Raw genomic sequence first — 24,193 nt, forward strand, 5'->3', positions numbered from 1 at the left:
AAATATCTTTGTTCTAATAGTATATTCATAAAGACAAACTACTATATAATATTGACTCTAAAGGGTCAGTAGATGCATTTTTTAACTTCTCAAAAAAGGAAATTTGAAGTTTTTAAAAACCTGAGTCCTGATGGCAAGTTGTCCTTGTGTCTTGTTCAAATTGTTGTTTAAAAATCTATTTCATATGAAGTTACTTTAATAAATTTGAAAAGATGATTTAGAAAATACTAATAGTATTTACACTAACAATGCTATATATTTGAAACGGACTTGACCGCCTTTCAGTCCAGACAAGACCATTCATTATTTTCAGGGAAAATTGCAAAACAAGCACTGTGTTGGCATTGATGTGCTGGCTAATCATGGTCTGCACTGGTTGCATAAGTATATTCTTCATGTAGACTTAGGTATTTTAATACAACATTTCAAAATAAAACATCCATTTATAGTGCAGATTTAAGCAAAACAAGAACTTTTCAAGGTTATAGTTCAAATTTTGACCTCAAGGTTTTTAAGTGGTGTTAATGAATTTGACCAGGTGGTTTAAATTTTCATGTACGTTTAAGGACTAATTTGTTTAGTTTAACAAAACATGAAAGGTATAAAATCAGGTCTTTGATACGGGTATCAATTTTGCATTGAACACAGGGCTATAAATTAGATATGCAATTCCTTTCATCAGGAAAAATAGTCCCATTAAATACCTGTAAAAGACTTTCTTAACTGATATATTGTAACTGAACTAATATTTATATACAAAGATTTCGCTCCAACAAGTTTGTTTATTATAGATTTCTGCACTATGGCTGGTTCTACACCATTGATCTTCAAACCATTTCAAAAGAGGAAGCTTTTTTTGCTTGGCTGTTCAATTATAAAAATGTTGATCTAAAAAAGGACTAAACATTTGTACTTATAAGTGTTTTTATACATTAAGTTTTGGAAAAGTTGCCAAATAGTGAGCGCAGTATTTTGATTGAATGATTTAATTTGACATGGATTTTATTTTGCGTATTTCATCGATGCACATATGACTCATATATGGTTCAGGTCTGCTTGTTGTTTTATAAACAAGATGTTATTTTGATCTTATATAAGATTGATTAATGCGTGTCTATACATAGAGATGACTTGTCAAGATTTTTGGCAGCACTTGTAATGTTTGTAAATAGAAAAATGACTTTGGTGCAATGCATTGGAGTGACACTAAAATGTAATAAAGTCTTGTGGTTAGGACGATATTGGTTATAGATTGCATTATATCATGTAGTTTTATCAAATATTATGAAATATAATGCTTTTTTTCATGCAGTTTATTGTTGTCACATGCTATATCTCAACTTCAGCTTGCAAATTGAGCAAACAAATTTGAATAAACTAGAGCTGAATAAACACCTCACTATATTTCTATTCCAATATTTATTTATTAAGCATATACTACATTTTGTAAAAGTTATTAAAGAGATATCCCTTTTGAGAGTTAATTGTCAGCAAATTGAATCTGCATTATAACGACCGACTAAGTAATGTCATCTCAGTCTTGTAACTTGTGTCCATAGCCTAGGAAAGTGTGCAGTCACAGATATACCTAGAAGTATGCCTTAAAAACTGCATACTATTAACAAATGCAGTGTTGTTAACTAAATGTCAATCAAATTACAATTACTAATTAATATGAAAATTATATTAAGCTTATTCTCTTTTTCAGGAAGGGCCGAAGAAAAGACAAAGATTCTCCGACCCCACCCCTACAAGACGAGTACCGGCAATATTTAGAGGAACAGTTTGTGCGAGACCGGATCACTGACACAGATTTTTACAGACTAGTTTCTATACCAGAATGTCTAGATTATAATGAGTGGCTAGCAACACATGGTAAATTAAACTTCATAAAAATCAGTGGTATTAGTAGTGCTGTAATTTGTTCTTTGATTGAGACATGACACATGTTTCATTGAACATATCATCACCTTAGTGCAGTAACAAGGTAACTCCTCTTAAATGATATAAGGAGTTAACTCGTTAATGAATTAAGGTGATGATATGATACCATATTACATGAGAAAGTTGTTTAGAGAGCACTAAAACATGTACTTAAATGTTTCATAACCAGATTCATGTACTATGAAGGAATTCACATACAGTTTTGGGTTTTGAGCTTGTACTAGACGTCAATGTGAAGAAACATTTAGACTCTTGATCTCTGCCTCAACTTTTGGGATTTTCATTGATCAGTGTATATTCTGTGCAGGATTCTGACCATGCAAGTAGTACCTGAGATCTGAGTTTGAGCTGAGAACATTTCTTTATAACCCTTTATCTAGGATATAAAAATAGTACTAGTACATGTAATTGATTTAAATTTAAAATTCTTCTTAGTCCCTGCATAAGAAGAGAAACAAATGGATTCATTGTATAATCTGTTGTTTAACTAAATTTGTTCTTTTTGTTTGATTTTGGTTTTATTTTTTGCAGAAATTATATTTAACTCTTTTCTGTTTCAGCTGTTTCATTTTTTAACCATGTAAACCTTATGTATGGTGTAATATCAGAGTACTGTACTGGTGAAACTTGTGCCACCATGACAGGCCCAGGGAATGTGTAAGTATAACCTTTTCTTTATTTTGGCATATTATATAATATATTTTTTTAAATATCATAATAATGAAAGTAAAGAAGCCTAAAAGTATCAAGTCTGGTAAGAATTGAGGTTCATGTGTAGGTTGACCTATACTATACTCAAGGTATATCAAGTCATTACTGCACTCATCGTTTTCCTTATGCTCGCCCATATGGTGTCTTTCCGGTGGCGAGGATAAACAAACAAAAACACACATACACACATCATTTTCCCTTACCATACCATATTTATATTAAATGGACTTGTCCATCCTTCAATATGGACAAAACCATTCATCATTTTTAGAGAAATTTCGAAATATGAACAGACTGGACAGTGCAGACCCTGATCAGATAGAACAGATGTACTCTTGGTCTGACGTAGAGTCAGTTGCTGCTGTTAAAATCTTTGCTTAATTTATCAGTCAGGGCTATAACCAGTTCTCTGATTGGCTAAAAATGAGATTAACTTATATTTTCAGCCAATAGAAACCACTGTTTCAAAACATTTTATGTTTTAGGATAAAGCTAATCATTTGATTAATCATAGTTTTTTCCATACAGAAAAAAATAAATTCTTACTCATTTTTATTCATTAACATATAATTTGTCATAAACGGGAACCTATAAACATCATAAAGTTTTAAACTACGTCTTAAGAAATAACAATTTATAGTTTCCATCATTTCACTTATTATTACCAACCACTAAGCCTACTGAAGTCTGATGTAATCTATTAACAAAACCATCAAATACTTTTAAACTTTCAATTTTAAATATCGCCTGATCTCACTTAAGTATGGTGTGATATTTTTCTTTCTGACATTTATTAAATGTAATCATTTCCTAAGGTCACATGACATGTTCTGAATGACATCATTTAAGTTGACATAAATCAAGGCTTACATTATTAATGAAATCTAAATGTCCTTTGGTAACTGTCCAATTTTATTCAAGTAGGAACTGCAGATCTCTCATAAGCTGTCTATTTAAAGAACCTATTGGGATTCAAACCCGCAGCAGTGAGGGGGACAAGCTATTTACAGTTAGGTGACATTAACCACGCAGTAATGGATGCATGAAGTATTAACCCTTACTAAACTTAAGTGTCTTACATATAATATTTTTGTCCATCTTTCAACCTGGACAAAACCGTTCATCATTTTTAGGGAAAATTTCAAAAAATGAACTGAATGAAAAACGAAAAAATGCAAACCATGAGCAGATGGTGTAAAAGAGCTAGCTGATCTTGATCTGCATTGGTTGTATGGGTAAATTTATTTGCTGCTAGTAGGGTAAAGTTTAATAAAGTAAGGCCACTAGAAAGTAAGCCTAAGGTTTGGTAAACAATCTTGTTCACTCAAGAGTAAACTGTATCCTGACTTTAGAAAAATAAATAAAAGTTAACTCTTAAATAACATTTATTATGTGGTTATGAAACCTTTGCAACACTTTACATCCTGCATCATAAGATAAATTGCTATCAAAATTAGAAACTAAGTACACTTACATTATAAAGTTAACACTTGAAAGTTACTAAAGTTCAGCGGTTTTATCAGAAAAGATAATTTTGAAACCTTGTTTAAACTAGTCAAGTACCTTAGTAAACTTGGCTTTTATGGTAAAACTTTGCAATACCTGACCATCTGTAACCTTCATGATACTGTGACAAAATTAAACTTTATAAATAGAAACAACTAAGAAGATTTGATTTTTTCCCCCCCTAACATTTAGACTGTTCTTCTATCTTACAACATAAGACTGTTCCTTCAGTTTCAGAATACTTATAAATTCTTGCATATAGTACTTGTTTAACTTTCAAGTACTGAAAGTATTAGTACACACTAGTTTTTCTGACCATCCCTTGTTTTGATTACTCTTTTGTAAGAAGAACTTGGCCAGCTTTTTAGTTTTGAACTTCCTGTAGTTTAAAAAGTTATTTGAATATCAGAATGATAAAGCACTCATCATTTTTAGGGGGAAATTTTAAGATATTTTACAGAATAGTCAATAGCAAACAGTGCAGACCATGATGTGATGGCAGGGATGTGTCAGGTGATCTGGTCTGCACTGGTTCTGGTACTGGGTAGAATCAGACTAAGAGTAAATTAAACAACTGAAAATTAATAACAAACATTTACATAATTGATATGACAAACAACTTGATATGGTAAACTATGGTTACTTTTTTCTGTTTATATGACACACCCAAGTCTTTACTTTTTCAATTGAATTTAATGTATTTTACCTGAGGGGGTTAATCTACATTAAAAATTAATGTGTATAATTATGTTCAATTTTACTCTACTTGATTACACTCTTAAAATCTTATGTACATTTAGGCAAGAATATTAGACATAAATGATGTACATTTAGGCAAGAATATTAGATATAAATGATGTACATTTAGGCAAGAATATAAGATATAAATGATGTACATTTAGGCAAGAATATTAGATATAAATGATGTACATTTAGGCAAGAATATAAGATATAAATGATGTACATTTATGCAAGAATATTAGATATAAATGATGTACATTTAGGCAAGAATATTATATATAAATGATGTACATTTAGGCAAGAATATTATATATAAATGATGTACATTTAGGCAAGAACATTTTATATAAATGGTGTATATTTAGGCAAGAACATTTGATATAAATGGTGTATATATTTAGGCAAGACTATTTGATATTAACGATGTACATATTAGGCAATAATATTTTATATAGATGGTGTACATTTTTGGCAAGAATATTTGATATAAATGATGTACATTTTAGGCAAGAATATTTTATGTAAATGGTTCAAATCATACATCATACAACTTCTCTTATGAACTTGTTGTGCATTAATAAAGTAAACTAAAGTTATGTAAACTAAAGTAAAATTAAAGTAATATAAACCAAAGTAAAAGTAAACTAAAGTAAAGTAAACTGAATTGAAGTAAACTAAAGTAAAAGTTAAGTAAACAAAAGTAAAGTAAACTTAACAAACAAAATATTTGTAATCAAAATACAAGTACCAGGCTTAGTGGATTAGACACCTTAAATACAAAAATAAAATTCCAATTTTAACAAATTATACAGTTAATGATGATATTTGTTTAAAATTGAGAGTGATACAGTCATAACTTAGAGAATAATAATAGGTTGAATTAACCAAAAAAGCAGAAGGTAATTTTTATATGTTGACCATTCAAGGAATTTCAATATATAACTACTACTAGTTGGTAATATATTAGATTTCATTTGTATGTACTGAAACATGGCCTATATCATATTTCCTCAAGAACTAGAGTACAAGTTCTTTGAAAACAAAACAATACAGTGTATTGACATACATGCTAGTTCTTTAAAAAAACAGCAAAAAACGACAATGTACAACAGTCTACAGACATATCAATTTCTTACATGCTTTTTAGTTGACAGTGAAATAACATAACACAAAAATATAATTTTCATCATAGCCGTACTATATCATTATCTGAATACAGATGAAAATGATATAGATTCTATCTAAAAAAAAAAATAAGTGGAAAATTGTCAGAAATACATTTTGTCATTTGATAAAGAGAAGCATGTGAATATCTGCAAAATTAATATCATTTAAAAAATTTACAGAATCAGTTTTCAACAAGAACAATGTGATGTCATGATTTGATGATGTCATGATTTGATGATGTCATGATTGTAATAGAATGTCGTAACGCTGCAAAATGCAATAAAAATTATTTAAAAAACCCTAAAGAGCATGATTTAAATAGAAAATTTGTTTCTTTTGTATGTAAGATCAAATTATATTTCACTCGTGAATACCACCTCTAATATTTTCACTCATAGGTATGCCACTCGTGAAAAGATTACATCTGTGTTCACTCTGTGAATAATATTTTGATCTTACCTTCAAAACACATAAATATCCTCTATAAATACACATAAGTGCAAAAACCTTAAACTTTGATTTTCCATCTTTGATATTAAAAGGAGATATACCTAAGATGAAGTTATTGATACTGTTTAAATTTTGGTTGACATAACTTCAATCGTCCACAGTTACACATGGTTGAAGTTATTTTAATATAGACATAAAATTTTACACTCAGTAAGTCAAGGTTTATCTGAAACTTTAAATTAAGACTGACCTTGTAGCTGAAGTGTTTACCTCTATAGTCAGGGATTTGCCAGGTGCTAGCCCTATATGTTCCAGTATATGAGTAAAGAATGATTAAAAATTTAACATGAAATATTGAAAGCTGATTTCTTGAGTCAAGGACACCAGGACATCTCTAAAATGAAATCCTGGCTCTTTTGTTTATAATAATCAAGTTTTAACTTTCAGCCATGTAGCATGTGAAGTTTTTTAATTTACCCATATGTTCTTTATGTATGATAAATCAAATAATTCTGAAAATATTGTGAAATTTTTATCCACCTGTGGACAAGGAGATTTTTTTTTCTGACACACGAAAAATGAAACTCCCATTTATAAAGATAAATTATAAACTGACTGTAACGTAAGAACTCCGGTTGAGCAGACTGCAACTTTTTAAAAAAAATTTTTTATAAAGGATCAATGATTCAGCAAATAATTCTGCTGTTACAGTAATAATGTAGTTATAAGATACCCTAGCATACATCCAAACAGGTTAAATGATGAATATGATAAATTTAGTATTGTTAAACCAACTTGAAGTAATTTCATAGAAATTGTTTTCTTATATTTCATGGAAATCTTACTAATAAGTAATCAGTTCACAAATAGTTTCAAGTTGAACTTTCTTGAAATCAGATATGTAATGGGCTGATAATGGGATGGATTGAAACTTGAGATTTGACTTTAATCTGACTATGCAGGTAATGAAATCTAGATGTTACAATTAGTCAAACATGCAAGGACCTTGATATCCATTTACCAAAATAATTCCCCCCCCCCCCCCCCCCCAGCCCCAACAGGTTATAGAGGCTAACAAAAGCTGACATATTTATAATAATATAAACTTTCTTCGGCCAGATACATTATTTTAATTCCTTCTTGTTAGGAAGTTGGCCAGCTAGCAGAAGGTTTGTGGCCCAATGTGCCTTCTCTGCCTGAAGCCTCATGCACAAATGATAGTAGGAAAAAAACCTATAAAAAATGTCTACCTAGTATGTTCATCAAACTTGAGATAAAATCACAAAAAGTTTGTTTTGCCTTTGTTACAAACTTCAAATTATCCTAAAAAAATCATTTAGTTTATTATTGTTTTTTTAAGTACCAGTATAACCTTATTAGTGTTCAAGCATAAAATATTTGTGATTGTTTTCTCTGATATGGACATTTTATTTCCTGGAGCAGGCTATTCAACTGTTCATGTCAAGTAGAGTGAAAAGATTAAATTGCCTTAGAAATGATTACAAATAGATTGATATCTGTTGACATTACTTGACACAAAAACATGTTAGGTTCAAATGTGTCATCTTATTATTATAACTGAAAAGGTTTACTTTTTATATAACTGTACAGTAAACTTCAAGTATAACAATATTCAGGGGATTCCTGAATTTATATCGTTTTATCCTGATATGGTTATATCAGAGAGTCACTCAATTTTAAAACAATAGTCATGACTGTGGCAACAGTATTGATATAAGTCATATGTTGATATAAACAATACATTTTGTATAGGGGAATGGTAACTCTGTTAGCAGTATAATTTTAGCATTTCAGTATAGAAAATCCCAAAATCTAACCATGGATAGTCCTCAAAATTCAAAGCAGAACAAATTAATTGCAGTTAGAATTTATGAAAAAAAATAAAACTCTTTTTTTAATGTAAGAGGAAATTAAACTTAAAGTTGATAAAATTGATTCTTAATAAGTGCTCTTAACTTATGATTATTCATGTATTTTCAGAAAACTCTATAAGATTTATTATACATTTTCTGAAAATCAAGCACAAAACTATGAGTTTTTTTGCAAGCGTTCTAAGTTTATCAGTTTTCTTCTATACATCTGGTGCTGTAGAGTATACTAAGTATTTTGCTCAATTTCATTATTTGTTCATGTTTTGTTACAGGCAATTTTGTTGGACAGACGAGAAAGGAAAGAAAAATAAAGAGTCAGCTGCCCAGTATATTGACTACGTCACAACTTATATACAAAAGACAATCTCAGATGAGTCAATATTTCCAACCAAATTTGGTATGTAGCATAATATAAAACATTTCCTAAAATTGCCCCATATTTCACAACAATAAAGATAGATGTAAATGTAAAAAAGCAGGTAAAATATTACTGCAATGCACACTGCACTTTTGGGGATTTTCACTTCAGGGTTTATGCAAATTGATTTGGATACACTCTAACCGGACTGTCCAATTATTGTTTTCTTTGAATTAAAGTTACTATTGCACATACCTATTAATGAAAACGTGATTTTGAACAAAAAATATGGGAGGGGCAGATACTGCATCTGATAGAGGCTTGAAGTTTTAGAATCTCTGTGGTGTTGCTACACTTCCCTGATTTCATTTTCATTATTATACATATGAGTAGAAGATTTTTAGCAAATAGCAAATATAATTTTAAAGTCTTCTATACTAGATCAGCTGCAATATTAAATAACAAAAAATGTAAATGTTATATATTAGTTTTTCTTTCTTAGAAATATGAGATAGGCATTACTTTGAAATTTAAAGTTTGAAATTTGATATCCCCTGATTAAATGCACCCCTAGATGTTTTCTTAGAAGGAGGTGTTTACCTGCTTCTCAGGTTACATTAAGATTATACTGTCAGATAAAGAAAATGTTCATCAAAGGGAGACTTAATCCACGTTCTATAAATAGATTTTGCTGCATAATTTCATGTCAAGATGCTCTCGCCTGATATCCAAACAGGATATAATTTTAGTCATATTTATCTTGTTTGTTGACATTTTCAAGGAATGCTGTGTTTATAAATAATCTACTTCTGAACTATTTCTACCTTTCCTTTAATTGTCAATATAAAACTTATGTTTTTCCGAAAGTTTAGCGTTTCCAAAACACGCTTGTTGACTTCAACAAAATTTTGTCATTTGGTAGGGCTGATTTTCCTAAGTTTATATGATGACTGGTTTCTATACACGTAAATCGGGATGTTTACAACAATCTTAATCAGATCTTATACGATTAGTTTGAATAGTTATCAGGAAATTTGACTATGATTTGGTTGATGGTCGTTGAAAATTGATAATCGGCAAACATTGTGGATCTTGATACAAGACAAGACGTATATATTATAGACACTAATCATCTGATGAAGCATAAAGATAGTTATTTAAGTGCAGAGACCTAACCTTTCATGACTGATTTAATTTTATAATGGATTTATAGACTCCCTGTAGGCAAACTGAACATGTGGTTCCTGTATAATTATCCACGTTTAATGTATTGTTTTTCTGTGACAGATTGATGTCAGTTTAATGGAGTTATCAATGCATTACTGTTGTAGCTCAATGAGTTAAAAAGATATTGTTATAGCACTGTTGTGATGAAGTAGTGATACCCTAACCATATAGTATCACTTATAATGATGGTCCATATTGCATAATAATATTCCATATTGCATAATAATCCAATTATTTTTATTTGTGACATACATTTTTGTTTACCTATGTCATTTAAATTAATGATCAACAGCCATGCCCTTCACTGTCAAAGTAATACATAAGTTTTTATTACTGAAACTTACTTTGTTTATGTCATGATATAATTTTTGATATTTTCTAACGGGTTAATGCTATGTTTTACACACTTTTAGATCTTACGTTTTTTCTCCTGGCCAGTTCCTCACACAAGTATTACACAAAAATCTGAGGGAAAAAAGCATATAGACCAAGGTTTTTTTAATGGTATCAAATTGTATATAAAATAGACAAAGCTGTTACGGCTTGTTCTCACTACTCAAACATGGACTTCTTTCACTATATACATGTAGATTAGAAATAATTCAATAATATCATCCTTAAATTATAAAAGTCTGTAGTTCAAAAATAATTCAATTTTGTTTGTTTTGGGTTTTATGTCACACTGGCACAGTATAGGTCATTTGGCGACATTCCAGCTTTACTGGTGGAGGAAGACCTCAGGTGCCCCTCTGTGCATTATTTCAGGCAGGAACAGGTACCTGAGTAGAACCACAGACGTTCTGTAAGCTAGCTGGATAGCTTCCTCACATGAAAGAATCCAAAGTCCCTGTGGGGATTCGAACCCAGAGTGGTGAGGGGCAAGTGGTTTGAAGTCAATGACCTTAACCACTCGGCCACGGACGCAAATAATTCAATTATACCGTAATGAAATTTTGAACGACAGTTGCAATATTTTTTCATATTTGCTTCATATTGACATTTAATTTATTTATTTTCAGGTCATCCGTTTCCGTCTACGTTTGAGGGGATTGTTAAACGTATCCACAAGTACTTGTTACATATTATAGCTCACATATATCATGTCCATTATAAAGAACTACTCATGCTCGGTCTAAACGGACATATGAACAGTCTGTTCACACACTTTATGGTCTTCAATATAAAATTTGACTTGTTAGAAGAAAAGGAGTATGACATGTTGAATGAACTTCTGAAAGCTTTAATAAAACAGTTACCCGATCCAAACCAAAATGATGGCTCGGAGGTGGCACCTCAGATATCCCGGACTTAGCACTTCAGATACAGTGATGTGCCATACGTTGTTAATGGTATAATTATATACCCCGATGTGATGAGATGTTAAAAACTTCAGTCTAATCAAGTTACGCAAGAAGTAAAAATGATGATATATATGAAGGAGTGCATGGACATATGATGATGTTTATTTGAATGGATTTGAATAGTGGAAACTAGTTATTTCATATATATAATGTGTCTATATCCTGTGAAACGGTAGTCAATATTAGTCAATATAATTCAGAAGAAAAAAACAAAGTTGCACAAGAACACACACCTAGCAATATTTAGAATGATAGAATAATGTGTGATATTCACAATGTTTATTTTATATGCAAATGTTTTTATTCACTTCTTCCCTTTTTGTCATTAAGTTGAGAATACCAAAGTAAAATTATGTCACCTTTTTTCATTGATCTGACATGCTGATTTGTTACCTTAAAAAATTTAATTACCCTTTTGATGAAATATTTGTCTTAAAATTGATCATTATGTTCTTGGTTTAGCTTTTAGAAATTAAGTATGTCTCTTAACAGAATATATACCAATCTTATTTGAATGACAGATTTATTTCTTACCCTTGAATGTATTTATAAAAATTCTGTCAAGCTAATAGTATGTGAGCATATCTAATTAATAAGATCAAATATTCTTCTTTAGGACCAGGAGCAATAACAAAATCTGTGTCAACTGGCTGCTTTCTGTATAATGACAGAAATTATTCATACATAAACAATATTGATATAATGTAAAAATCTTTGTGGGGATGAATTATTTACGAGGTTATTGGAACAACAAAACTTTGTAAGATAAATGCATTAGGGTGAAATTTTGCTTTAATGGTGTCATAGAATTTATTTATACCTTGAAAATTAATTTTAACGGACATATTTAAAGAGAAAATCTGGAAAACAAGAGCGTTATAATGGAATTTTGTTGTAAAATCTAAAATAGTTTAATGGAGACAAATTTTACTTTGGTATCTGCTTTATTTTAGGTTGATTACAATGTTCATAAACTGAACATCTCTTCTTTGTGAGATTTTACAAAAGTGCTGACTAAGATTTTATAAAAGTCATGACTCAGCAATAACTTCATCGCTCCTAATATTAGAATTATTGTCTTATTATAGAAACAAAAAAGGTTGTGTCTGTAATTTGCCATAAAAGACTTTAATGATTAAACTACTCAATAGAAAAGTTAAAGGACTTTATCAATATGCTTACAACAAGAAAGTTGTTTAGCTTACTTAAAGGCTGCAATTGAAAAATGAAGAGAGGAAAAATCTGTTTTTCATTTTATTCTAAAATAATATTTGTTATCTCCTTTGCCGTCTTATTTAACTATAAATCCTTACCCTGCTGTACTTACATAATGGACTTTCCATGCTTTGAAATTGGATCAGTCCATTGGCAATTAAAGGGATTTCAGTATCAAAGCACAAAAATTAAACTTTAGCCGGTAGTGTTGAGTTAGATTGCATGAATGTTCTTGCTACCCTGGCTCTACTGGTGGTATAGACCTCGTCTTGAGGTTATAAAACTTTTTTTTGGGTCATCTCTCAAATGTCAGGGTTTTCATTGGTCAGAGTACATTCTGTGCCAGTCTCGGACCAATCAGATACCTGAGATCTGAGTTTGAGCTTCGAAAACTTGTTTATAAATTCGAACCCTGGAAATACTGCTAGTGGTGCTCTTATTGGATAAACTTAGAATATGACACAAAATATTATATGCAGAAAGAAAATCCATATTTTACATTATGTTGGGATTAGTTTGTTACGAGAGATAGATGTGTATTTCTTGTGTTGTTATATTATATGTATGTTATGTAATGGTGTAACAACATAACAATGTCTGAAGATTTGTCATTGTAAAGCGCTATCTCAATAGTAACTTAATACACCCTGTCAATTTTATTGAAATTACATAGATTTGAAGATGTCTTCAACATGGTATTAGGTGTGGTGAGTGTCTCTTTCAAGTTTTTTCTTTATGAAAGAGATATAGCTTTTGCCATACTTATATACTTATAAATGTTTGATTCCCACCATAAATTCAGATTTTTTCTGTACAATTGTCTGTGTGGCTTAAATAAAATCATAGGTCTTCTTAGAGTGCTTACTGATAATTAAGGAAATACAATTGAGACATAGCAAGTCAGGCCTTTCAGTGTCTTTGTAAACTGAAATTTAAGAAAAAGAAAATGTACCAAGCATTGCAAACAATAAGCTTTTATACTTTAATTAATATATCAATTTCAAAAACATGATAAGATAGGTTGAAAGCAGCTGGTAACGTGCTGTTTTTCATTCTTGAAAACATTAATATTCTGATGGGTTTATATAGACAGAAATGCTGTGTGTTTATAGTTACAAGACTTTGAAAAGATCAGATTCAAATAAATCTTACAGTTGTTTAAGAAGAAAAAAACACTTGTTAGAGCTATATTTTATGTGCTTTATATATAGCCAATGGACTTGCAAACTTGTAGAATTTAAAAAAAAGAAGAAGAAAAAGATTTTTCGACATTTGCTGATACAAGATCTCACATTGTGGTGTTGTTAAACCATTACAAGCGTTGCAAGCCAGTGAATGGCAATGCAATGTAGTTGTTAATTAGATATATATATATAGATAAATATATATATGTATAGTCAATTTATTTATTTTTTGTTACATATTGTAGTTGTTGAGATTTGAAGGGCATATTGAAGGATATGTTTTTTTTGCAATGTTTTGTTTAGATTTTTGTTTTTCGTTTCTTTGTGTTAAATTCGTCAAATTTCAGTTTGTAATAAGTACCATAAGGAAAAGGTTTCGGATTCATACTAAAAGCAAATATTTGAAGTGTAGGTAACTGTTTCTAACCTGATCCTGCTTGAATGGAAAGTGCTTAACCTTTGCCAACATAATAGATACAGGCCAGCTTGCACATCTGTGCAGTCTAACCAGCCTCTATACTGTTGGTAGCTCAATTTGTGTATCTTTTATATCAAAATCCCTTAAACATTGAATAGACTGTTCCAAATTCAAAGATGGGACAAATCCATTATACAAATTCAGCAGGCTAAAAGGTTAACTGTCATGCTTATTATAATAATGGATGGGGGGGGGACTATTTTAAACTACACCTGCATTTACATAAGAAAGGATAATTATAATTTGAACGGATTGAGACAATACATAGTTACAAGTATCTAGAAATTGTTATCAATGTTAGAAATGTAGTCCTAGTATTGTAATTTGCATGGGTTAGTGTATTTATTTACATGAAATGAAGAAACGTTATAGAAAACTAGGTCACTGCATAATAAGATCATTAATTTTATTGTAGTGTAGTGTAACTTTAACTAAAGAAAATCATGTTGCAAATGATATGCAAGGTATTTTTTGTGCCAAAAAACAAAATCCTCAAATTACTAAACAAGTAATGTAAGACTTTCTAACAGCATTAAAATTGATATACATACATACAGTTCTGGATGTATATCAAGGTTTATTATTTCGTGCAAACAAATTCTATTTTATCATTCTCTTCTAAAAGTTTTATACATTTTAACAAAACAGGTAAATGAATTGCTCATGTAAATCAGGTTTTTATATTTTAATGAAAGGTCAACCCAACCTACTTGTATAGAAGTCGAACAATGAACATTGCTTGAAGCTATTGTATCTTCTAAATAAAATTTGTGATAACATTTTAATTAAGATATTATATAGATATCACAGGGTCAGTGCAAGTCTAGTGTAACTTGCATTAAATAAATTAGATACATCCATTTTGCGTGAACATGCTTGAATATTTGGGAAAATGTTTTGAATGGATCACAAGAAATTCTGCCATGTCAGAGATTTTTTGTTTTAGGTATTTATCACTTGATATTACTAGGCACTATTAACAGGCTTAGAATGTGCAATATCACCACTTATACACGCTGCTAATAGTGCTCCAATTGTAACTTTTGTGTCAAGGTCATATTACTTTACTCGTACATTTCTGTCAAGGTCATATTACTTTACTCGTACATCTCTGTCAAGGTCATATTACTTTACTCAGACATCTGTGTCAAGGTCATATAACTTTAGACATCTCTGTCAAGGTCATATTACTTTACTCACATATCTCTGTCAAGGTCATATTACTTTACTGACCTATCTATGTCAAGGTCATGTTACTTTACTCGTACATCTCTGTCAAGGTCATATTACTTTACTGACCTATCTATGTCAAGGTCATGTTACTTTACTCGTACATCTCTGTCAAGGTCATATTACTTTCATCAGACATCTCTGTCAAGGTCATATTACTTTACTCAGACATTTGTGTCAAGGTCATATAACTTTAGACATCTCTGTCAAGGTCATATTACTTTACTCAGACATCTGTGTCAAGGTCATATTACTTTACTCAGACATCTCTGTCAAGGTCATATTACTTTACTCAGACATCTGTGTCAAGGTTATATTACTTTACTCACATATCTATGTCAAGGTCATGTTACTTTACTCGTACATCTCTGTCAAGGTCATATTACTTTACTCACATATCTCTGTCAAGGTCATGTTACTTTACTCACATATCTATGTCAAGGTCATGTTACTTTACTCGTACATCTCTGTCAAGGTCATATTACTTTACTCACATATCTCTGTCAAGGTCATGTTACTTTACTCGTACATCTCTGTCAAGGTCATATTACTTTACTCACATATCTGTGTCAAGGTCATGTTACTTTACTGACCTATCTATGTCAAGGTTATATATACTGATGCAACCGTAATATATATCACATGACATATGATTGGTAAATTGTTCATACCTTACAGCCAATGAATTTCTAGGGTTAACTCAAAGGAGATAAACATAAGTTGCAAGAACTTGTTTCATAATACAGTTTAAATAAGTTGAATTGCTAAATTTAACCAAACATATGAAATTAGTACAACGTAACAAGATATGTACAAAGAATAATGATTGGTCAGTAGTTCACACAGTGAAACTGTTTTGCCTATCAATTTTAACAACATTGATTTACCAAATTTGTACCAAGAAATATGATTAGACAGTTATTCAAACCTGGCCAATCAGTATCAAGGACATACAGAGTACAAAAAATGCATTGTATTTGAGTAAAGATGATAACTTTGATACCAAGATGTTATACTTGCTGATTTTCATGTATATGTTACATTGCTGTTTTTGTGACCATTATCTTACCACATCATTGTTTTATTATGTTTTATTGTCATTGTTTTGTTTATTCTTTTTATTTTACTAGGAGGGAGCACAACTTTTAGGAATAATTTCATTTTTTTTTTTTCCAAAGTTTTTTTCATCTTTTTTTTTTCATTTTGATCAGTTTGAGGAAAAGCTTAGTATGTAAATGATAAACAGGTGATGAGCATATGTATAAGAATATAAAAGTGAGTTTAGAAGGACATAAGAATTTTGACTTATATTTCAGAAAGACGTCTGTTGGTCATAGTGCATACATATGCATGTTTAAATGTGAAAGTCCAACACTAAATGTTTCATTTTTTTTAAAGACACAAATATTATTTGTATTATTTTCACTTATAGATGAGATAGTGCTGTGGTAAAGTCATTCATTATATATACCAGTTTTACAACTTAAGCCATCAGATGGTATTGTCTGTCATATACATATAGGTAGTAAGTTTGCTTGTGATTCTTCTAACCCTTTGCATGCTGGGAAAAATTGTCGTCTGCTAAAAATTGTCATCTGCTTGTTTTAAAATTAAATCCAATTTTTCTCAGAAACAGCTTGGTTTATGACAAGATGTTGAGAAACTTCACTTCTTGTCTGGTGCATTTTACAAAGCTTGTGACTGGGGACTTTGTTCCCAGCATGCAAAAGGTTACAAGTTAATGTATTTGTACTTGAACATTAAATGTTGCAAAACTTAAAGTGAATTTCATCATTCTGGTTTAGATATGTTTGGAAAAAACACAACGTTCCATCAACTGAATGTATTGCTAAAGAAAATATACATTCATAAATTATAGAAGATGATATAAATTGATTTAATTGCCTTTAAATCATATATGATATGATGTAAATTAAAATGCCGTATTTGACTGATACAATATTGCAGAAAGGATGAAAGTGGTCAAAAAAAATTGTTATAAATGAAGAAGTATGCCATTGAAATTTTGAATGATAAAAAGAACATAAAAGACTGCTGCAAAAAATAATTAAAATAGAACATTGCTATTATATTATGTCACATATCAGATCTATTAAGTACAGTATTTTATGAGCAAATACTTAATTTAATTGTCTATAAATATGTATGCCTATTACTTGAATAATACACAAAACCTCTAACCCTTTATGATAAATTTTAAAGACTGCAAAATTATATAAAGTAAATTCGAAAATTTAAAAAATAAAGTAAGAAGATTTGATTACCAGTAATACATAATGCTAATATGTTAATATTCTTTATGCTTTTTTCATCTTTAATTTTACGTATTAGACTTTTACGATCTATAAAAATTATATAAATTACAAATGTATAAAGTTTGGTAGAGTAGGAAGATTTTTTTTTACATCCGTTCTGACTTTTGGTCATACCATTGTCAGTTTTAGAGGTGCCACAATACAAAATTTACAGCTTTGCAGCAAACAGTACAGGGTTTTGTTGTACTCCACGGAAAAGCTTTATTCTGGTGTCATAGACGGATCATATATCCTCATCACTGTTAATTATCTTATAATGTTCCTACGCAGTTAAACAGTAATATAATTGTAAATTATTATATACTTATAAATGGAATTTTAAGAAATATTGATGAGATAAAATGCGTATTTTTATTTTCTGTATTTTCACTGTAATGTTCTATACCACTCAATGAAAATAAATCCTGTATTTATAGAAGAAACTTGAATATCCTCTTTATACCTTACCCCTTATGGTAAAGTACTCTATAGGAAATATATTTAAGTTATAGAATATATTTTTATTTTATTTTGTAGTATTTGACAAAGGTGTTCTACCTCCTCGGAGCAGGTGAATTCTGGGAATTTATTATTAGTTAGTTTTTAGTTACAGTTCCTTGATATATTCACTACATATCGTTATTTGCCCTGTCATGTATAATGTTATTGATCTGTGTTGCATTATTTGTACAATTTAATGAATTGCCAACAAAACAAAATAAAAGTTAATTGGAGAGTTTTTGTTGTATATATTGACCAAGTTATATGAGATATTGTCTTTTGATCATCAGTTTGTGTGTTTTGTATGAGCACATCTGTTATATCACAGCTTGCGGGCTTCAGTGTAAGTCCTTCATGTATAAATCTCTGGTATGAGATCATATATACTTACTTCTCCAAATCCCTCCAGAGGCGTGCACGTCGCAGAGAAGGCACACGGCAGGTCAAGGTCAAATCATCTTAAGTACCAGAGGTGATTGGTTGACCTGTTGTGAATAACTCTGGAGGGTGGCGCTAACAAGAGCCGTTTTATGTCAACCGCCTGTTTGCAGCCGCCACGGAACTTGATGCTTTTCCGGTATTGTCTTTCCTCCATAGAACGAAGAACAGGACTTAGGAAGATCGGCATGAAAAAGACGTCCCTGATGTGACTACTAGAGTGGACCGGCATGGACGCTGAGATCTCAGACATATGGAATTTCCAGCACCGAGCTAAAATAAACTTAAAACAACAACAACATATATACTTACTCATGTTGTCATACATCAGGATATAGTTGCTTTTAACACTGAACATGCTGAGTCTCTTAAAGGTCCTGTGACTCAAATTCTTTATGGTTTTATATCATAAATATGATGCTCACTTGAAAATGTATCAATATTTTAAGTTCCAAAACGCATTATTTTAAAAGATATTACAGAATTTACATTTCATGTAAATAAAGGGAGGTAATTAAAAAATTATTTTCTATAAAATCTAAGCCAAATTATTCAATAAGAAATGAATGATTGCATATAATGCAATTAAACATTTGCAGTACATATTTTACATATTCGTGGATGTTTGAAAATTGTTTTAGAAGCATAGTTATATACATATATAAAATTTCAGTTAAGTGTGGTAACAACCTTAATTACAACATACAGGATCTTTAAATAGACTTGGCCAGCTTCCCATTTTCGATATCCCTATTATCATTTGGGAATATCAAGATAAAAGTTTGAAGGCTGGCTTTGTCCATCTGTCACCTGTCGAAACAGTATGTAGGGGCATATGTGTCCTGTGGAAACATTTCTAGCTAAATTCTTAGTATCCCCATTTGTTGTTTATAAAGCATCCATAGAAATGAGCAGACACACACAACCATCAATGTACTTTTTAGCTCGACTATTCGAAGAATATGAGAGCTATTGTAGTCGCCCCGGCGTCAGCGTCCGCGTTGACCAGTGTCTGCGTTGGTTACAGTTTTTTGTAAAGTCAAATATCTCAATTATTTCTTGAAATTTTCAATTGAAACTTACAATACTTATTTATAGTAACAAGGTACATCAGAATGACAAGTTGGATAACTCTGCCTACAATATTGACAGAATTATGCCCCTTTTTAACTTAGAAATTTTGGTTAAAGTTTTTTGTAAAGTCTAATATCTCAATTAGTACTTGAGATATTCAATTGAAACTTACAATACATATTTATAGGAACAAGGTACATCAGATTGACAAGTTGGATAACTCTGCCTACAATATTTACAGAATTATGACCCTTTTTAACTTAGAACTTTTGGTTAAAGTTTTTTGTAAAGTAAAATATCTCAATTATTGCTTGAGATATTCAATTGAAACTTACAATACTTATTTATAGTAACAAGGTACATCAGATTGACAAGTTGGATAACTATGCCTACAATATTGACAGAATTATGCCCCTTTGGAACTTAAAAATTTTGGTTAAAGTTTTTTTGTAAATTCAAATATCTCAATTATTGCTTGAGATATTCAATTGAAATTTAAAATACTTTTTTATAGTAACAATGTACATCAGTTTGCAAAATTGCACAACTCTGCCTGCAATATTTGCAGAATAATTTGCCCCTTTGAAACTTAGAAATTTTGGTTAAAGGTTAAAGGTCTTCAAAGATATTTACTTGAAACTTTACAAATGCACTTAGGGTCATAATTGGAGGGTCATACTATCAAGCACATATAATAGTCGAGCGTGCTGTCCTACCGACAGCTCTTGTTTGATATTCAAGTGTAACCTTCACCTTAGTTGCCGACGTTGTGTTTGTGGTTGATAAGTCTTTTTAATGTACAATAACATTATACAGAGTTATTTCTAAATCCAACCATGAATGATAGAACTGATACAAACATCAAAGCAGTATCACATCATGATGTTTGACATGCAATTGTAGTCTTGACCTTTAAGCTGCTGACCTTTTTCCTGTTCATTATATGTCGTCTTAAAATCCACCCATAAATAACATTATTCACAGAAGGCAAACATCTATTCACTATAATATTATGACTTTGGACGTACCAAAGTATCTGGACTGAAGCTCTAATTCTTGCATATATGATACGTTATCATTCTGGCCAACAAATGTGTTCTAATTTTTTGACAGAATTATAAACCAGACACGGCCATCAATGCACTTAAATCATGACTGCGAGTCGGAGACCTAACTTATTCTTCATGTCAAATACATTTATGAAAAAATTATACCATGACTGAATGTACAAGTGTGACCTTGTCCTTTGACATACAGACTTGAGTCTTGCGTGAACTGCTTCAATGTGCTCTATTTCAAATTACATTTTGTATTAAATAACACAGTGTATAATTGTAAGACACTTCTACAAGCATTACTTGAAGTTTGCAAAAGCAGCATGGCAAAATTATATACCACTGGAATTGATTTTTCTCCCTTGACCATGATCTATATTTATAAATTAATTATTAACAAATATGTATATAAAAGTAATAAATACCTTAGTACCTATTAAGTCACTATCATAATTTGTTTCTTCTTTTTCAGAAAGATGCTGAAAACATCTGTATTCTTTTAATAGATAGACAGAAAATTCTACTCTATATGCAATTTTAGATTATTTTTTTTTCATCCTTAAGATCTTTAAAAACATACATTGTGTGTATGGACGAATAAAATTTAGAAAAAACTTTGGAGGAGTAAAACTTGCTGTTGACTCACTTTTTTTTTAATGAAGAAAGGGAGATAATTTATTTATATACAAATTAAACATGTCATACTCGTTATGTCCCTTTCTTGAGTTAGTAGTCGGCACTAACTTTTTATTCAACGTCGGATACCCACGATTGATTAACATTAACATGACATAACTGATGAAGATGTGGAAAAGAGGTTACTTACCGTTGATGATAAAATTTGGTACAAACTTTTACACATCCATGGAGTTTAACTTTAAAGTAAAATAATTGAAGGACCGGAAAAGGGCAAAATTAGAAACAATAGTGGAAAGGGGATAAATACAATTGTACCATTGAATTTGCTAAAATGGGAGGAAACAATATCAAAATGGAAACTGGTCTAGACCAATAAACAACATAAACATTTGTTTACATTAATCAAAATGGCGGAAATGGACCATCTTCAAGGGCCAATTAATGAAAGAACAGAACAGAACAGAAAGTTTATTTTGACGTATACAAAGTACATAGTCAATTACATAATACATTCATTCATACATACATATATACAATCACAAAATCAATGGATAGTCTGCAAATTTCTTGAATTAATCTCGAGCAAAGAATTGTGTAAGATAAAAATTGAAATTTAATCAACCAATTAAAATATTGACCCTGGTCAGACCTGTGCAGAATGTCTTGCCTTTTTATTGATAGCAAAGTCTCATGAGGTTTGTTTCCAGCTCAATAGTTATGTTTTAGCAACAGCCATAATAACGGTGGTCAATTTTAATTGATTGATAATCAATCATTCAATGGTAATTAAGGATCATAGCATTAAAGTATTGCCCCTAGCATTGTAACTGAACAATAGTTCATCCTACTGTAACAATATGACAAATTATAGGGTCACATGATCTTATTTTTACACAACAGTTTATTCCCAGTAGTAAAAACAGTAATGTAGTATTTAAACTACAATTGACCAACACTATTTTGAATTTATCTTTTTGCAAATGCTTTATTATGTAAGTAGCCTATTTTTCACGGAGAAACATTTTAAGAATGTTCACCAAAACAACTTAATTGTCAATTTTCCTGTAATGTTTTATTTCCAAGTTGTTCTTTGCAATTTAATTTGTTACACATTTACATGCATTCAATCTTCAGATGGGTAGTAGCTACAAAAGACAGTTATATGAGAAGAGAGGGAGCGGGACGCTAATGGTATAAAACAAGACAGTTTGTCCTGTTTCTTACTAAAAGAATATCTTGCAAATTGGACATGAGGTAAAACAGAAGATTTAGATACTTTATCTAGTTCAATGATGAACTGGTAAGTGAAGTTTTAGAATTTGCAATACTACCTGTTAATATTTTTACATACTTTTATGCATTGGGTGACTTCGTTCATAAAGACTAAGCTTTTGAATAGTTGTGATACTTAAGCATTTCGATGAACTTTTTTCATATACTACTCAAAACTTGCTAAGGATAACTTTTTCAACAGTGCGTTACTTTTGTGTTTTTGTAATAAATGTGAAAATTGATGAAAAGTAATAAGATATAATTAGTTAGGAATTGACTTTTATGAAACTAATTACAATTGAAGTGTTCCTTGACATGTGCCTGTTGCAGAAAGAGTGTGCTGGTCGAAAAACAACATTTTGGAGATAACATATAGTGGAATAAAAAAAATCGTGCAAATCAGGAAATGGTTGGCATAAGGTGTTTAATACAGAGTATGGTGTCTGCGGGCATGAATTACGGCCTGGCATCGCCGCCGCATGCTGCTGAACTGTTGTTGGTTGGACGTGAAGAAATGGCTTTCTGCAGCATCTCCCAAGCATGCTCAATTGCATTTAAATCCAAGGACCTTGCTGGCCAATCCATGCAGACTACATAAGTTGCCTCTTCAAGATATCGGTTTGTGATTTTGGCTCTGCGTGCACGGGCGTTGTCATCCATAAGAATGAAATCAGGGCCGACTTCGCCAGAATACGTGCGTAAGATTTCATTTACGTACCTTACTGTCGTCAGTGTAGCGTTTTCAATATTGTGTAGGTTTTTTCCTGGGTGCTTATTCCCATCCGCACCATGACTGAACCCCGCCAAAGCGGCGGTGTTCTGCAACACATGCTTGAGCTAAGCGTTCATTTTGATATCTCCAAACCCTAGCCCGTCTGTCCGTGAAATTCACACAAAACCTTGATTCATCAGTAAAGATGACCGAAGTCAAATCATTAACTGTCCATGTGAAATGAGTTTGTGCCATTGCAAACGCTCTTGAATATGGCGTTGTGTCAAAGTAATGCGAATTGCTGGCCTCCGTGACCTCAATCCAGCATCATACAACCTGTTTCTGAAAGTATGTGTGCATACACGCACACCAGTTGCATTCTGGAAGTCGTTACATAAGGTCGTAGCGTTCGAGAACCGTGGCGCCTGGCCTGAAGGACAATTAATCGGTCCAAGGCTGGAGTCGTTCCCCCGGCGTGGCTCTGCAAGACATTTCCAGTCATTTGAAATCTGTTCCACATCCTGGAGACAACGCTCTGGGATACCCCAAGGACATGGGCAACGTGCCTCTTTGTGAACGGCCAGCCTCCAACAATTCTGTTCATCTCATCTTCACTAAGACTACATTTAACCTGTCGATTTGCAATAGTTTGTTAATTTCGAACACAGTTTTAAAATAAAAATATTGAAGTCTTGTACACGTTTAAGTGAAAGCACATGGCCA

At 31.2% G+C, this 24,193-nt stretch overlaps 1 protein-coding gene and 1 long non-coding RNA gene across 5 annotated transcripts in view; both read left to right on the top strand.

Moving 5' to 3' along the window:
- The window catches only part of LOC132714085 (MOB kinase activator 2-like), a 55,809-nt gene extending 40,826 nt beyond the window's left edge, over positions 1 to 14,983 (top strand). For 3 of the 4 annotated variants that reach the window (XM_060696832.1, XM_060696829.1, XM_060696830.1), the window contains 4 exons: positions 1,709 to 1,875; positions 2,505 to 2,601; positions 8,684 to 8,808; positions 11,016 to 14,983. In XM_060696832.1, coding sequence (XP_060552815.1) covers positions 1,709 to 1,875; positions 2,505 to 2,601; positions 8,684 to 8,808; positions 11,016 to 11,308 — 682 coding nt within the window. In that variant the 3' untranslated portion in view covers positions 11,309 to 14,983. Of the gene's footprint in view, positions 1 to 909; positions 1,051 to 1,708; positions 1,876 to 2,504; positions 2,602 to 8,683; positions 8,809 to 11,015 lie in introns of those variants that run through there. The other variant, XM_060696831.1, reaches the window with a different exon arrangement.
- Positions 14,984 to 15,367: 384 nt separating this feature from the next.
- On the top strand, positions 15,368 to 16,620 carry LOC132714086 (uncharacterized). Its single transcript, XR_009623521.1, has 3 exons — positions 15,368 to 15,386; positions 15,676 to 15,708; positions 16,006 to 16,620. It is a non-coding gene; the product is annotated as an uncharacterized LOC132714086 (long non-coding RNA).
- Positions 16,621 to 24,193: the final 7,573 nt, after the last annotated feature.

This window comes from Ruditapes philippinarum, unplaced genomic scaffold (assembly GCF_026571515.1).
Source record: "Ruditapes philippinarum isolate M1 unplaced genomic scaffold, ASM2657151v2 ctg206_1_1_1_1, whole genome shotgun sequence".
In the NCBI taxonomy this organism is placed as follows: domain Eukaryota; kingdom Metazoa; phylum Mollusca; class Bivalvia; order Venerida; family Veneridae; genus Ruditapes; species Ruditapes philippinarum.